The 17,113-nt window shown below is 43.5% G+C and overlaps 1 protein-coding gene across 3 annotated transcripts in view; it reads left to right on the top strand.

Moving 5' to 3' along the window:
• Nucleotides 1–10,054: 10,054 nt before the first annotated feature.
• map4k5 (mitogen-activated protein kinase kinase kinase kinase 5) overlaps nucleotides 10,055–17,113 on the top strand; it is a 148,813-nt gene continuing 141,754 nt past the window's right edge. For 2 of the 3 annotated variants that reach the window (XM_078562542.1, XM_078562540.1), the window contains exon 1: nucleotides 10,055–10,739. In XM_078562542.1, the coding sequence (XP_078418668.1) occupies nucleotides 10,626–10,739 (114 nt within the window). In that variant the 5' untranslated portion in view covers nucleotides 10,055–10,625. The remainder of the gene's footprint in view (nucleotides 10,740–17,113) is intronic. The other variant, XM_078562544.1, reaches the window with a different exon arrangement.

Here is a 17,113-nt window from a genome sequence, read left to right as displayed (position 1 = left end):
CGTTTCCAGCATTTATTGCCCATCCCTAATTGCCATTGAGAAGGTGGTGGTGAGCTGCCTTCTTGAACTGCTGCAGTCCAAGTGGCGTGGGCACCCACAATGCTGTTAGGGAGGGACTTCCAGGATTTTAACCCAGTGGCAGTGAAGGAACAGCAATATTTTTCCAAGTCAGGATGATGAGTGGCTTGGAGGGGAACATCTAGGTGGTAGTTTACCCATGTGTCTGCTGCCCTTGTCCGTCTAGATGGTAGTGGTCGTGGTTTTGAAGGTGCTGTCTGCACAGCCGTGGTGAATTCCTGCAATGCATCTTGTAGGTCTTACACACTGCTGCCACTGTGCGTCGATAGTGGAGGGAGTGAATGTTTGTGGATGGGGTGCCAATCAAGCAGGCTGCTTTGTCTTGTATGGTGTCAAACTTCTTGAGTGTTGTTGGAGCTGCACTCATCCAGGCAAGCGGAGATTATTCCATCACACTCCTGATTTGTGCCTTGTAGATGGTGGACAGGCTTTGGGGAGTCAGAAGGTGAGTTACTCGCCACTAGATTCCTAACATCTGTGGATGCCACTGGCAAGGCCAACATTTGTTGCCCATCCCTTTTTGTACTTGAGAAGATGCTGGTGAGCTGCCTTCATGAACTGCTGCAGTACATCTGGTGCAGGGCATACCCATGGTGCTGTTAGGAACGGAGTTCAAGAATTTTGATCCTGTGACAGTAAAGGAATGGTGATATAGTTCCAAGTCAGGATAGTGTGTGACTTGGAGAGGAATTTGCAAGTGATCATGTTCTCATGCATCTGCTGCCCTTGTCCTTCTGGGTGGTAGAGGTTGCGATTTGGAAGGTGCTTTTGAAGGAGCTTTGGTGAGTTACTGTAGTGCATCTTGTAGATGGTACACACTGCTGCTACTATGTGTTGGTTGTGGAGGGAGTGAATGTTTAAAATGGTGGTTGGAGTGTAGCAGTCCAGGGGGCCATCAAAGCCAGAGATTTCATTCCCCATTCCCAAAAGAGGGGGCTGCCAGCAGCAAAAGCCAAACCCGCAGCCCAAATACTGTCACTGGAGGGGCTTCCCTCTGATCAGAGGGGCCTGCCATCTTCCTCCCTCTTAAATTATTACTTAATAGTTAGCCTCTGAGGATGCCTTCATTTTGAGGTGCTCTTGCAATTTCCAAGCTGTGTCAGCAGTGCCCACTGCTCTCGGTGGAGCTGCCGATCTCCAGAGCTGTCAACCCTCTGACTGGGCCAGCAGCATCATGGGCCCACCTGCCATCCTTCATTGGACAGTGAACTTGGAGGTAACTAATTAGGGGGCTGCTTCCGGGAATATCTCTGCTGGTCTTGCTCCCATCAAGTGGGAGCGTGGGACCTCCATTTGGTCCCACATGTTCAGGTCCTGAAGCCAATGGGAAAATGAGACCCACAGAGTCTAAACCAGAAAATAATTATTAAACCATTAAACTTCCTGTAAGCTCCTAAAGTGCCTTTTGAGGAGCTCTCCTAACATAGCAATAGTCCCTGCATTTGAAAAACTTTGTTGAAGCTTGTGAGGTACTATATAAGTGTAAATACAATCATTTAAAAATTCTTACATCTGCACAAACTACCTGATGACTTTTCTATTATAATTTTTTACATCCATATTTATAATGGAAATTACCTGCATAAACTCATTAGTGCTGTAACTACACCCTCCCATGAGTGGTGGTTCTGTATTCCCTCTGTTTTATATCTCCCAGCTCCTCAACCAGCACTACAGAGGAGACTCCCATATTCTGTCTAATCTGACTCCTATTAGGAACTAGAGATAGTTTTAAGTCAGTTATATTTGTACTTGGAATGAGTTTTAGCTTTAAATTTAATTTGTATTTCTGTATTTGTGCATTAAGAAAGGGGGAACTTAAGTTTCAGTTTCACTTTAAAAGATGCCTGCATTTTAATGAGGTTTTACAACTCTTGAAAGAGAGTTAAAACAAACACAAGGTAGAAAAACTGCGCTGTTGCCGAGCAATAAGAGGCCTACAGACACAGGGAGAAACAGAACAGCAGTTGTTGAGTTCACTTGGAAGCCAGGAGAGGCTGGACATAGCAGAGGGAACTGCAGAGAGAACAGAATTCCCAAAAGAACCAGAAGATCCCAACACCAAGGACAGAGTAGAAAGGAGAAAGGCACCAAGAAGACTTTCTAGTCAAAGCAAAAGAACAGAAATCTGGAATAATATCCTGTTCAGTGGAAGTGAAAGCAGGGAGCAAAGAGGAAGGCTCCAAGTTTAAAGCTTAAAGGGAGAAAGCTGCAGTTCGCAGAATTAAAGCAAAATAGGCTTGTGAGAAGCCAGAAGATCCAAGGAGACAGCCAAAGTTCTAACTCTTTACTATGGACATGTGAAGCAATGGTATTCTGTTGGCACAGCTGAGTATCTGAGTGCTTGGAATGTGATGCTTGAATGCACATGGTGATCCAGGGGAGAGGAACATTGGAAGGAGAATTCAAAACCCTGGAGGTGGAGCCCTGTGAAAGGCATCTGTGAGAAAGCGTCATTTTGGAGAAGGTTACAAAGCAGGTTCTGCAAGAGCGGAGATTAGAAACCCTTCTGTGTAAGACAGAGTTCAGTGAAACCGGTTGGCTCATGGTGTGACAAGAGTCTGGGGGTAGTTGATGAAAGATCCAAAGCACCTGTTTGGGGTGGTATCTGTCACTTGGTTTCAGAGTATGGTGCATCTGACCACAAGTCATCTATTGGTTTAAATGGATTGTGTACTTACTGTGAACATTAGTGTATAAGATAGCCTTTGCAACTTGTGTTATCCTTATGAATCTGCATATATCTGTAAAGGTATAGTTGTGAGTGGAGTGTTATAATATGGTTAATCTTTTCTTATTGAATAAATGTTTTATTCTTTTGTTAGAAGTTGTCAGCTGACTCCCGTGACTCTGTTCAGTAGCCACCCTCCATGTTTCTAAAAAATAAAAGTTAGGGTCTATCAAGCTGGGTTCCACTCTGGGATTTGGCTCATAGACTCATAGACGTCCACAGCACAGAAGGAGGCCATTAAGCCCATCGTTTCCGTGCTGGTCAACAAAGATCTGACTACATTAATCCAATTTTCCAGCGCTTGGCCCATAGCCCCGGAGGCTATGGCAACGCAAGTGAATATCTAAATACTTCTTAAATGTTACGGGAGTTTCTTACTCAACCACCCTTTCAGGCAGTGAATTCCAGACTCCCACCACCCTCTGGGTGAAAAAATTTCTCCTCAACTTCCCACTTAGCCTCCAACCTCTTACCTTAAATCTATGCCCCCTGGTTATTGACCCCTCTACTAATGGAAAAAGTGCCTTCCTTTCCACCCTATCTATGCCTCTCATAATCTTATACACCTCTATCAGGTCCCTTCTCAACCTTATTTGTTCCAAGGAAAACAATCCCAGCCTATCCAATCTTTCCTCATGGCTCAGGCCTTCCAGCCCAGGCAGCATCCAGGTAAATCTCTTCTGCGCCCTCTCCAGTGCAATCGCATCCTTCCTATAATGTGGTGACCAGAACTGCACACAGTTGTGGCCTAACTAGCACTTTATACAGTTCCAGCATAACCTCCCTGCTCTTGTATTCAATGCCTCAGCTACTAAAGGCAAGTATCCCATATGCCTTTTTAACTACCTTATCCACCTGCCCTGCTACCTTCAAGGATCTGTGGATATGCACACCAAGGTCCTTCTGATCATCAGTACTTTCCTGGGTCCTACCATTCATAGTGTAATCCCTTGCCTTGTTAGCCCCCCCCAAGTGCCTTACCTCATAATTTTCTGGATTGAATTCCATTTGCCACTGCTCTGCCCACCTGACCAATCCATTGATATCCTCTTGCAGTTTATGGCTATCCTCCTCACTATTTACCACCCTACCAATTTTCATGTCATCTGCTAACTTCTTGATCATACCCCCTACATTTAAATCCAAATCATTTATGTACACCACAAACAGCAAGGGCCCCAGCACCGAGCCCTGTGGAACCCCACTGGAAACAGACTTCCAGTCACAGAAACATTCCTCTACCATCACCCTCTGCTTCATGCATCTCAGCCAATTTTGGATCCAATGTGCCACTTTGCCTTGGATCCCATGGGCTCTTACTTTCTAGACCAGTCTGCCATGAGGGACCTTATCAAAAGCCTTGCTAAAGTCCATGTAGACCACATCAAATGTATTACCCGCAACAACATTCCTGGTTACCTCCTCAAAAGATTCGATCAAATTTGTCAAACATGACCTTCCCTTAACAAATCCATGCTGACTATCCTTAATTAATCTGTGTCTCTCCAAGTGCAGATATATTCTGTCCCTCAGAATTCTTTCTAGTAACTTCCCCACCACCGAGATTAGACTGACTGGCCTGTAATTTCCTGGTCTATACCTTCCCCCCTTTTTTAATAATGGGACAACGTTAGCAGTCCTCCAGTCCTCTGGCACCTCACCTGTGGCCAGAGAGGATTCGAAAATTACTGCCAGGGCCCCTGATATCCCTTCCCTTGCCTCCCTCAACAGCCTGGGATACATCTCATCTGGGCCTGCGGATTTATCCACTTTTAAGGCCACTAAACCTGCTAGTGCCTCCTCTCTCTCTCTATGTTAATTTCCTCCAATATTTCACAGTCCTCCACCTTGGTTTGTCCAGTGGTAACTTTAGCTGGGATCATAACACTTCTCTGCTTCCTGAGTTGTACATTTTGCTGATCAATTATAAATAGTATGAAATTGGAGGATTATATGAAAACTATGTGACTTCCTGTACTGTTGTAGGTGAAGCAGCAGTAAACAGATCGTTAATGGGCCTGAGTTGGGTGAGTGATTTGTGCTCTGCTCAAAGGCAGGTCCTTGGCTCATTGTCTGATGATCCTTCATCCTGAGCCGTTTCCTTGGCTGATTTTTTTCAGTGGTTCTTTGCCATTGCTTTCTATTTACTACAGGGTAGGACAAGGAGGCAGGCCCCACAGCTGCTTCAGCTGGAATAAGAATCGAACCAACACTGTTGGCGTTATTCTAAACCACAAGCTGGTCATATAGCCAACTGAGCTGTGCAGGTGTAACTCAATCTCCAGTTCTGATATCAATACGAAGCTAGCACCTGAACCTGATTTTGTCGGGGGTGGGGGTTGGTGGGGGGTGGGTGTAGGATATGGTTGGTCGTGGATGATAACATCTGTGGAGCGAGAAACAGAGTTAACATTTCGAGTCTGTATGACCCTCCTTCAGAGCTCGACTCATACAGACTCGAAACGTTAACTCTGTTTCTCTCTCCACAGATGCTGTCAGACCTGCTGAGTTTTTCCAGTATTTTGTTTTTATTTTAGATTTCCAGCATCCACCATATTTTGCTTTTATATTATGATTGGTAGAGGAGTTGCTTGGGCAAAACCCAGAAGTAAAGATAGTGCATCGGTTTCCCCGATATCAGCTTGATTGAGGCAATAAATTTCAACTTCCTGGGATTGTAGCAGGTGTGATGCATATCTGCATGACATAGCCTCATGTCTATTTAAAGGGACAATGTGAAATGGAATTTGGAGGATCCAGGAGGTGTTAGGATGGATGCATATAGAGCAAGGGCAGCAACTAGATTTTATGATTTAACTTCAGTAGGTCCACTTAGACCTTTATTTGGGTTTTCACCTGGTGATTCACAATTTATAAGCGAGCAAGAGGAGACAGTGGTGGCAGGGACAGCTGTCCATAGATTCTGAACCCAGGGTGCTATCATTGAGAAGAAGAATCGTAGAGGTGTATCAATAACTTAGCCAGGTACTGACAGACTCTCCACAATTGCAGAGATGATGCAGGAATTCAACTTGATCCCAATGGATTGTTGACACAAGCAGTTGAGAGAATGTCTACCATGGAGAGAGCGGCTGCATCCATGGAACATTAAGCACAGCTCTCAAATAAGTCCATGCAGGCTATGACCATGGTGCAGGCATTGATTGCCAACATTTCTACCTCTTTAAGCAGAATGACAGATACTTTACTTGTTGCCGCAGGAGAGGGATGAAGGTGAAAGGAGACATGGAAGTGGGAATTGCATTCAAAGTGCACATACTTCTCACCTGTATCCCCACCACCCCTCCCCACCACCTCTCATTTGGTCCACCTCTCAGCCAGTACTCAAAATGCTGCCTCATCTTGCAATGTCTGAGTATGCCCCTACAAAGGTGCAGGTACAGCAGCCTTTGGTGAAGAACTCAGGGCAAGGGCAGCAGCCAGATTTAATGATACATCACCAGGAATACTGTTGAGTGCATTCAGGAGCATGAGATATACAGTTTTCCCCAGCAGAGAAAAGAAACCTGGGCAATCAAGCCACAAGGTATAGTTGGACATAACTGAGGTGCTGAGCCTCAGGGGCATTGTGGTGCAGTGCAGGAAATGATTTAATGATCTAACTAGGTGAGGAAGAGTGAGTGCATTTGCTGAAATTTATAGGGCATGGACCAAAAACATCTCAGCAGCCAGGCAGGAATCTGAGCAGCTTGTCTCTCCCTCTGCAGAAGCCACATAGGATGCACCACAAAGAAGTGGTAGAAAGCATAAGAGAACACTATTGTAATTCATTATGGGTATTTGAAAATATGTTGTGCTGCTGTTGATTTTCCTTTTCATATCAACACCATGTAAAATTTATCAATCAGCAACATTTCCTAGTCCTTGTTGTGCCTGAGTGTCTACTTGCACTTTCATTTGTTTCATGATGAATGTCATTACAAGACAGGACCCATTGAGCAGATGTGCAATAGATGGATACATGTGTGAAGGACTGCTTAGTGGACATTGTTGAGAGGGGGATGGTTGGTGCTGGTTGTGGGAATGGGTGGAAGGATTTCATATTTTATTTTTTCCTGTGTGAAGTTGACTATCTGGACTTTCAAGCTATTAGGGTATCCCTGACATCCAAGCAGCAAATAATGCAATTGCTCTGGCGATGTGTGCCCCATCTTCATATTCTTCCTGCTCTTACTCCTCTTCAGTGTTTTGCTTATCTGAAATTGCCTGATGAGTGTTTTTGTCCTCATGCACCTGCAGTTTTCTCTGCTGTGCATTTCTTATAATGTTGCTTCATTTTGTAAAAACACTTCTGGCTTGTCCAATCCTTTATTGGATTTCAGTACTGCTTTTGACATCCAATGTTACTGTGCTTCATAAATAGTTGGATGGATTGACATGTTCTAACTTGCTTCTGTTCATTGTGACATTGAATACTGGAATGTCCTTTTTTATCAATACCATAGTGTATGTTTTCTTGCCCATTCTTGTTTTTTTACCAGTACAAGACACAGCAGCCCGCTTGATTGGCACCACATCCACAAACATTCATTCCCTCCACCACCAACGCACAGTAGCAGCTGTGTGTACCATCTGCAAGATGTGTTTCAGGAATTCACCAAGGCTCCTTCAACAGCACCTTCCAAACCCACGACCACCACCATCTAGAAGTACAAGGGCAGCAGATGGATGGGAACACCACCATCTGGAAGTTTCCCTCCAAGTCACTCACCATTCTGACTTGGAAATATATTGCTGCCGTTCCTTCACTGTTGCTGGGTCAAAATCCTGGAATTCACTCCCTAATAGCACTGTGGGTGTACCTGTACCACATGGACTGCAGCGGTTCAAGAAGGCAGTTCACCACCATCTTCTCAAGAGCAACTAGTGATGGGCAATAAATGCTGGCCCAGCCAGTGAAGCCCACATCCTGTGAATGAATAAAAAAAAAGTTGATTGAGCCCGTATCTACCACTTTCCTTTACGACTGTATCAATTCACTTTTTGCAAGTCTTCTCCATTTGTTGCTTTGTGGATGTTGTTGATGACTCTCCCTCCTACCTTTACATCATCCATCCCTTCAGTTCCCCTGAGAATACATTCGCTACTTAGGGAGAAACAGTCCAGTGAGAGAATGCAGCCTTGTCTAATCCCCCTTTTGATTGCTTTCCAATCACCAAGTTTGTTCTCGAATCTGCTACCTTATTCCAGTAAATATTCCTGCATGATGAATCGAAGATTTTTCCCATTGATGTTGATGTCTCCCAGCATTTTCATGAGATTATTGCGTTGTATTTTTATCAAATGCTTCAGTATAATCAATAAAAGATAAATAGAGGTTGTTTTGTATTTCAATGGCTTGTTCTGCCAAGCTATTTAAAAGATAGATTACATTTTGTTTCCTTTATCTTCTACAATGCCATACTATCTGAAATCTCTGATTTAATTTTCTCTCTAACTCTGGCCATTAGGATTCTGAGGATGATCATTACTACATGGCTCATTATGTTGATTGTTCGATGTACTATACTATTGCACCAGGTTTCTTTGGCAAAATGATAAAAACAGACTCAGTTAGATCTTCAGGGATAATACCAGTGCTGTAGATCTTACTGGCAATAATAGGCTGAATGACAAATGCATTTCAATTGAGACATTGAAAAACATGTATCCTAATAAAATTCACCAACTTATTAATGAAATTTAAGGAAAGGGAACAGTTTGTAGCTTCAGTGGATTTTGAAAAGAGAGAATGGTTTGATTCTAATGGAAAAGGACAAAATGAGGGGAAAATGGACTGAATACATTGAAGAATTGTACGACATGACAGAGGAGCTCAACTACTATTCAAAAACAAAGATACAGGCCAAGAAATTTTGTGAGAAGTGGAACTTGTATGAAGAAGATGAACAGTGGGAAAGCAATGGTACCAGATGAAGTAACAAAAAGAGATTATTTAAACAACAGGAGAGCAAGGAACCGAAAAACTATTATCGCCAACAAGATCTACAACACTGGCATTACCCCTGAAGAGTTAACTAAGTCTGTATTTATTGCTTTGCTAAAGGAACCTGGTGCAATAGAATGTGAGATACATATTTCCTTTAGATATTTATATTAGAATGGAAATTAATCAGTAGGTAATTGTCCAAGATGTGCAATTATAATTCAGGCTCCACTTTAAAGTCATCCATTCAATCCTTATTGTTATATTTCCATTAGATGTTCATATTATAATGGAAAATGCTTATGTAAACTTATGTAATTGGGAGGGTACAACATCTGTCAATTTTATTATTGTAAACATGGTTCCAAGTGTCCACCCCTGTAATTACAGTATGACAAACTTGTATGAGCAGTTTCCATTGTAAATATGGAGAAAGGATTTTATAATGGAGAAGTTGATGGGAGGTGCATGCAGAACTTTTAACTTTTTAAGATATTATATAATGAAGAACAAAATGAATGACTTTAAAATGAAATCATCTAGAAGCATTAACTGTGTCTCTCTTCACAGATGCTACTAGGCGAGCTGAATATTTCCAGCATTTTCTGTTTTTATTTCAGATTTCCAGCATCTGCAAGTATTTTGCTTTTCACTTTAAAATGGTGACTGACTTACTTCTGCCAGCCCTAGTCCAAATATCACCAGTTCACTAAAACTGGAAGTTAAAGGGTAATTTGATCGAAGTTTCGGGGTATTAAAGGGAATAGATAGAGAAACTATTTCTGCTGGCTGGGGAGTCTAGCACTAGGGAGCATACTCTAAAAATTAGAGCTGGGTCTTTAAACTATGAGATTAGGAGATAGTTCTACACACAAAGGGTGGTAGAAACTTGGAACTTCAATGATAGCTGTTTAGCAAAGGGATTAAGGAATATGGGGCAAGGGTGGATATTTAGTTTGGTCACGGATCAAACATTATCTCATTGAATGGCGGCAGAACAGGCTCGAGGGGCTAAATGGTCTACTCCCGTTCCCAGATTGTGTTTTACTTGAAAATTAGACCTAGTCTTGACCGGGCACTGCCACGGGAAATCAACTATGCATCATCATTCCTGGTACACTGTTTAGAATCATAAAGTGACACATTTTGTAATTCCCAGAAAAGTCACGAGGTGGCAACGTTCAGGCACAAAATGTTTCGGTAGTTAGCCAGACGGACCAACAAAATAAAGTTAAGATTAATAATTATTTCGAGTGAAACCGTGCAACGAATCAACATAATTTGACACGAGCTCTCGCGGAATTTTTTTAAGATCAGAGTACTTCGTAAAAACAAGCAGTACATATACCCAATCGTTAATAGGGTATGCACAAAAACAAAACGCGCGCGTTGGTACAGTATATAAAATCAGATGAAATAAATGAATAACTTGTTGACGCTAAATTTACTGGCTGTTGGTTTCTGAGGACAACAGAAGGAAATGACACGCAAATGGCAGAGGGAAACGTAACAATCAGAGCTGATGTGACAATTGGGAGCCGTATGCATTGAGCCAGTTGAGAAAATAATATATTTTATTTTGTAATAACCGTCCCCCCCCCCCCACATCAAAAAAAAAGACGAACGAGAATAAGAAAAAAAAGCGACACCAGAGATGATCTAAGTGTCCGACTGTGCTGCAGGAGTGCGCGAGAGTCCAGGCCCCGGGGGCAGCTCGCGCCGCCGCCGCCGCGCGCAGGAAATGAAACGGGAGCCATATTTGGAGGCGGCCGAGTGAAGACACACACAGGGAGGGACGACGACGGCGGTGGCGGCGGCTCCGGCTTCCCCCGTTACTCCGCCCCGACCACCCGATCGGAGAGGGAAGCGATGAGCTCGCAGGCCCGTGCGAGCGCCAGCGGCGATATCCTGAGGAAGAACCCGCAGCTGGATTTCGAACTGATCCAGAGGGTCGGCAGCGGCACCTACGGTGATGTCTACAAGGTCTGTGTTTGAACGGTTTTCACCTCCCCCTCCCTCGGACCAACTGTTGTTGGCGGCGGCGGCGAATCCGAGGCTGGGCGAGCGGCCTTTTCACACACCGGCAGACGTGTCTCTTGCCTGAGGCGAATGGCCGTCCCCTGCCTTGGGGTTTGGGGGGGGGGGGGGGAATCTCTCAAACTTTGCCGCATTAGGACTAAGACCGGCTCACTTAGTGAATCGTGGGACACGGGGAAGGGCTCAGGTCGCAGCAACAACAGTTTGGCCAACAGCGGAATATTTTTTAAACCGCAGTCTTTGGGATTGGCAAGTTTGGCCATCGCCCGAGTTTGAATACATTATTGTTCACATAATGTTAGCCCATCTATGTTAGTTGCAGGGTGAAAAGGCGAAATACTTATTAAAGTATAAATTGACTTGTTTTGTCAAACAAATACTCGGCCATCTGGTGAGTCACAGAAAGGAGGATAAGGAGTTTTGAAAAAAAACTAGAATGATAGCAGTCGGTCTTCTTGGGGGTCCAAACTAATTCTTCCTCTACCTACCCTACCAGCAAACAAAAATATCCAATATAACAAAAAAGTTACTGGCCCTCTATCCAGCTCTACCTGTTCCACCCCCCCTCAACCAGCTTATATTTCACCACATTTCTATATTTCCTTAGCTCTGATGAAGAGTCATACGGACTCGTAACGTTAACTGTGTTCCTCTCCGCAGATGCTGTCAGACCTGCTGAGTTTTTCCAGCTATTTTTGTTTTTGTTTCAGATTTCCAGCATCCGCAGTATTTTGCTTTTGTATTAAACAAAAATATCTTATCGTCCGTTCTAACCGCTCTAGCTATTTCGGAAGTGCCTTTTTCTGACGTCGCTCTACATTTTTCGAGCTGGTCCGAAAATCTATTGTTGTAGGTCTTATGGTTGAGAGTTGCAAACAGCTAAATAGGATAGGGACATTTTCACAGAAGTTTTCAAAATTTGCTTTTCATTAATTCAAGAGGTATTGAAATTGTGTTTATCCTGTAGTAAGGGATTGAACCAGATGCTCTGTTAGAAAAACAGGTCCCCTTGAAGTCTGGTTTTTACATTAGAGAAAAAAAAAATTGGCAGGTGATTGGAATTAATGTTAATAGTAACAGTTTCTGCACCAGAATAAAGTGTAGCTTTTTCATATTGATGTTAAATATATCAAGCACTTACATATCAACACTAGGGGATTAAATAATTACTTGTTTTGCACCTTACAGGTTAAGTTAGTGATGCTTGAATAGTTTTTGAATTTTATCTAACTGGAAATGGTGGCAATGGTTTGAACATATGTATTTACAAGTTAGGAGCAGTAGTTGGCCATTCAGCCCCTTGAGCCTGCTCTACCATTTGATATGATCATGGCTGATCTGATTGTGGTCTCTATTTTCCTGTCTACTATCTATAACTGTTGATTTCCTGTCAGTCAAGAAACTAACTTGGCTTTAAAAATTACTCAATGACCCTGCCTCCACTACTGTCTAGGGAAGAGAATTCTGACCTGCTGAGAGAGAGATTTTCCTCATCTGTCTTAAATGGGAGACCCCTTTATTTTTAAACTGTGTTCCCTAGTTCTGGTGTCTCCCATAAAGGGAAACACCCTTTCAGCATCCACCCTGTCAAGTCCCCTGTTTGGAATTTGTTGGGAGCTGAACATGATGGTTTTAATTTAGCTGAAGAAATTTGTGGTTTATCCAAGATTGGATGTCTGTTGAGCAGTTTGTAAATGCAGAAAGTGAAGAGGAAATAATGTACCTTGGTCATGTTTGATATTTGTGACTTAGGTTAAGGTTATTTTCTTGCTGTGGCAGGAATGGAAACTTGATTGGGGGATTGAAGTGAGGAGTTGAGAGCTATGGGTACAGATTTGGGAGGTGCCAACACATTCATGGAGTTTGGAAATGGGCCTGTATTTTGTAAGGACAGGATGGGCAGTATTTTTGTTGTGAAACTGTCATACAGTTGGCTATTGTTTGCTTTTATCTTGTGTACCTACTGTTATTACAAAAGTAATTTTATTATAAATTTAAGTATAATGTTCTAATTGTGGACCATTGTAAGGTTTGTTCTAGCATATGTTGTACTGAGATGGGTGCCTTGGCAGCATCCTTTAATTATTTTCCTAGCCTAAAGTACACAGGAAGATATATGTAGTATGTTACCATAAATAAATCAGTGACTATAATTTCCAGTTTCATTGTTGGCCTGTGATCATTTTATTATACTTTTTTTTACTGTATACAGAATGTTTTCAGTATTTTTCAGGTTTTAATAAACTGTTCCACTATCCAAACTCAAGTATAGTAAAATTAATGTGTACATAAGGATGATAACTGTTTGAAAATTTCTTAATCTAGACCACAAATAGTTTTAATGCCTGAAGCATTAGCCTATGTAATAGTCCTCTTATTAGTTTACAAGACTAGTTTCCCTGATCACTGACCTTAATATCCTGTAGAGCCAATCATCAACAACTTATATAACGTTTTAACCTAATGAAATGGCCCAAAGCGCTTCACAGGAGCATTATAAGATGAAATATGACACGTGCCACATAAGGAGATATTAGTTCAGATGACCAGAAACTTGCTGAAAAAGTTAGGTTAAGAAGTATCTTAAGACCTTACCATCAAGCCAGGGGATCAACCCTAGTTCAATGAAGATTGCAGGAGGACATGCCAGGAGCAGCACTAGGCATACCTAAAAATGAGGTGTCAACCTGATGAAGCCATAACACAGAACTGCTTGTGTGCCAAACAGCATAAGCAGCAAGCGATAGACAGAGCTAAGCGATCCTACAGCCAACGGATCAGATCAAAGCTCTGCAGTCCTGCCATATCCAGTCGTGAATGGTGATGGACAATTAAACAACTCACTGGAGGAGGAGGCTCTGCAAAGACCCCCATCCTCAATGATAGGGGATCCCAGCACATCAGTGCAAAAGATAAGGCTAAAGCATTTGCTACAATCTTCAGCCAGAATTGCTGAGTGGATGATCCATCTCAACCTCCTCAGGAGGTCCCCATCATCACAGACGTCAGTCTCCAGCCAACTCGATTCACTCCATGTGATATCAAGAAATGGCTGAAGGCACTGCAAGGGCTAAAGGCCCTGATAATATTCTGGCAATAGTACTGAAGACTTCTGCTCCAGAAGTTGCCGCGCCCCTAGCCAAGTTGTTCCAGTACAGCTACAACATTAGCATCTACCCAGCAATGTGGAAAATTGCCTAGGTATGTCCTGTTCACAAAAGCAGGACAAATCCAACCTGGCTAATTATCGCCCCATCGATCTACCCTCAATCATCAGTAAAGTAATGGAAGGGGTCATCAACAGTGCTATCAAGCGGCACTTCCTTATCAATAACCTCACTGACCCCCAGTTTGGGTTCCGCCTCGGACAGTGCTCATCCCCATCTCACGGACAGTGCTTACACCCACACTTCGCCTACAGTGCTCAATCGATCCTTACTTGACCTCATTACAGCCTTGGTTCAAACGTGGACAAAAGAGCTGAACTCCCAAGGTGAGGTAAGAGTGACTGCCCTTGACATCAAAGCCGCACATGACCGAGTGTGGCATCAAGGAGCCCTAGCAAAACTGGAGTCAATGAGAATCGGGGAAAACTCTTCACTGGTTGGAGTCATACCTAGCACAAAGGAAGATGGTTGTGATTTTTGGAGGTCCGTCATCTCAGCTCCAGGACATCACTGCAGGAGTTCCTCAGGGTAGTGTCCTAGGCCCAACCATCTTCAGCTGCTTCATCAATGACCATCCTTCCATCATAAGGTCAGAAGTGGGGGTGTTCGCTGATGATTGCACAATGTTCAGCACCGTTCACGATGACTCAGATACTGAAGCAGTCCATGTCCAAATGCAGCAAAATCTGGACAATATCCAGGCTTGGGCTGACAAGTGGTAAGTAACATTCATGCCACACAAGTGCCAGGTAATGACCATCTCCAACAAGAGAGAATTTAACCATCACCCCATGATGTTCAATGGCATTACCATCACTGAATCCCCCCTATCAACATCCTGGTGGTTTTCATTGACTAGAAACTGAACTGGACTAGTCATATAAATACTATGGCTATAAGAGCAGGTCAGGCTAGGAATCTTGTGATGAGTAACTCACCACCTGACCCCCCAAAGCCTGTCCACCATCTACAAGGCACAAGTCGGGAGTGTGATGGAACACTCCCCACTTGCCTGGATGAGTGCAGCTCCCACAACACTGAAGAAGCTTGACACTGCCCAGGACAAAGATCGATTGATTGGCACCGCATCTACAAACATTCACTCCCTCTACCACCGATGCACAGTAGCAGCAGTGTATACCATCTACAAGATGCACTGCAGGAATTCACCAAGGCTCCTTCGACAGCACCTTCCAAACCCACGACCAACACCGTCTAGAAGGACAAGGGCAGCAGGTAGATGGGAATGCCATCACCTGGAAGTTCCCATCTCAAGTCACTCACCATCCTGACTTGGAACTATATCACTGTTCCTTCACTGTTGCTGGGTCAAAATCCTGGAACACTCTCTCCCGAACAGCACTGTGGGTGTACCTACACCACATAGACTGCAGCGGTTCAAGAAGGCAGCTCACCACTACCTTCTTGAGGGCAACTATGGATGGGCAATAAATACTGGTTCAGCCAGCAAAGCCCACATCCTGTGAAGGAATAAAAAAAGAGGAAAGTGAGGTAGCAAGGTAGATGTTTAGTGAGGGTATTCCAGAGCTTAGGGCCTGGGCAACTGAAGGCATAATAATGTTGGAGTGATTAAAATTGGTGATGCTCAAGAGACCAAAATTAGAGGAACGCAATATCTGAAGGTTGTGCAGCTGGAGGAGCAAGGCATAAAGGAATTTGAAAACCAGGATGAGAGTTTTAAAATCAAGATGTTGCTTGACTGGGAACCAGTGTAGGTCAGCAAGCACGGGGTGATAGGGAAATGGGACGTGCTGCGAGTTAAGACCCAGACACCAGAGTTTTGGATGACCTCAAATTTATGGAGGGTAGAATATGGGGGACCAGCCAGGGGTGCATTGCTGTAGTTGAATCTAGAGGTAATAAAGGTATGAATGAGGGTTTCAGCAGCAGCAGATGAGCTGAGACTGCTGAGATCAGGTGATGTTACAGAGGTGGAAATAGGTGTGCTTAGATGGTGCAAATATGAAGTTGGAAGTTCATTTTGGGATGAAATGTGACAGAGATTGTGAACAGACTGGCTTAATGTCAGACTGTTGCCAGGGAGAGGGATTGAGTTGGTAGCTAGGGAATGGAGTTTGGAGTGGAGGCTGAAAACAATGATTTAATTTTCCCAGTAATAATCAATGAAATATTCATTTTTAAAAATAATTGCACTGTTGTCATTGGCATGTGTGCTGTGCCCAAAGGCAGGTCCTTGGCTCAGTGTCTGCTGATGCTTCATCCTGAACCGTTTGATGTTTTTTTTAATCAGTAGTGGTTTACCATTGCTTTCCACTCTTGGCCAGGGCAAGGAGGCAGGCCCCAAGTCTGCCTCAGCTGGAACAGGAATTGAACCTGCGCAGTTGATCTTATTATGACCCACGCATTAGCCAACTGAGCCATCTGGCCCACCATGAGCTTTAATATTTTTAATGTATTTCAATGAATAGCAACCTGTCGAAAAGCTGTTGCTCTAGTGTGCTAAGTATTACATTGCCGCCACAGATTCAAAAAAAAAATGTTTTGGGATGAGTGTTGTTGGCAAGATCAGTGTTTATTGTCTATCCCCATTCCCTTTGGGCATATAGTGGTGAGCCACTGTCTTGAACCACTGTCGTCCATGTGGTGTAGGTACACCCAAAGTGCTGTTAGGAATGGAGTTGCAGGATTTTGACATAGTGACACTGAAGGAACGGTGATATAGTTAGTTTTGCATGGCTTGCGATTGGAGCGGAACTTTCAGGTGGTGTTGTTCCCGTGCATCTGTCTTGGTGGATAGAGGTCGTGGATTTGGAAGTGTTGTTGAAAGAGCTTTGGTTGGTTGCTGCAGTGCATCTTGTAGATGATATGCAGTGCTGCTGGTAGACAAACTGAATGTTTAAAGCGGTGTATGGGGTGCCAATCAAACTGACTGCTTTGTCTTGGATGGTGTTGAGTTGTTTGAGTGTCATTGGAGCTGTGCTCATCCAGACAAGTGGAGAGAGTTTCATCACATTCCTGACTTGTGTCTTGTAGATGGTGGATAGACTTTGGGGAGTCAGGAGGTGAGTTACGTGATGCAGAATTCCCACCCTCTCTCCTGCCCTTGTGGTCATAGTATTTATATATGGCTGGCCCAGTTCAGTTTCTGGTCAACGGTAACCCCCAGAATGT

This window comes from Cetorhinus maximus, chromosome 18 (assembly GCF_964194155.1).
Source record: "Cetorhinus maximus chromosome 18, sCetMax3.hap1.1, whole genome shotgun sequence".
Classification (NCBI taxonomy): Eukaryota; Metazoa; Chordata; class Chondrichthyes; order Lamniformes; family Cetorhinidae; genus Cetorhinus; species Cetorhinus maximus.
Note: the sequence above shows the minus strand (reverse complement) of the source record. Positions and strands in the feature narration are given on the sequence as shown.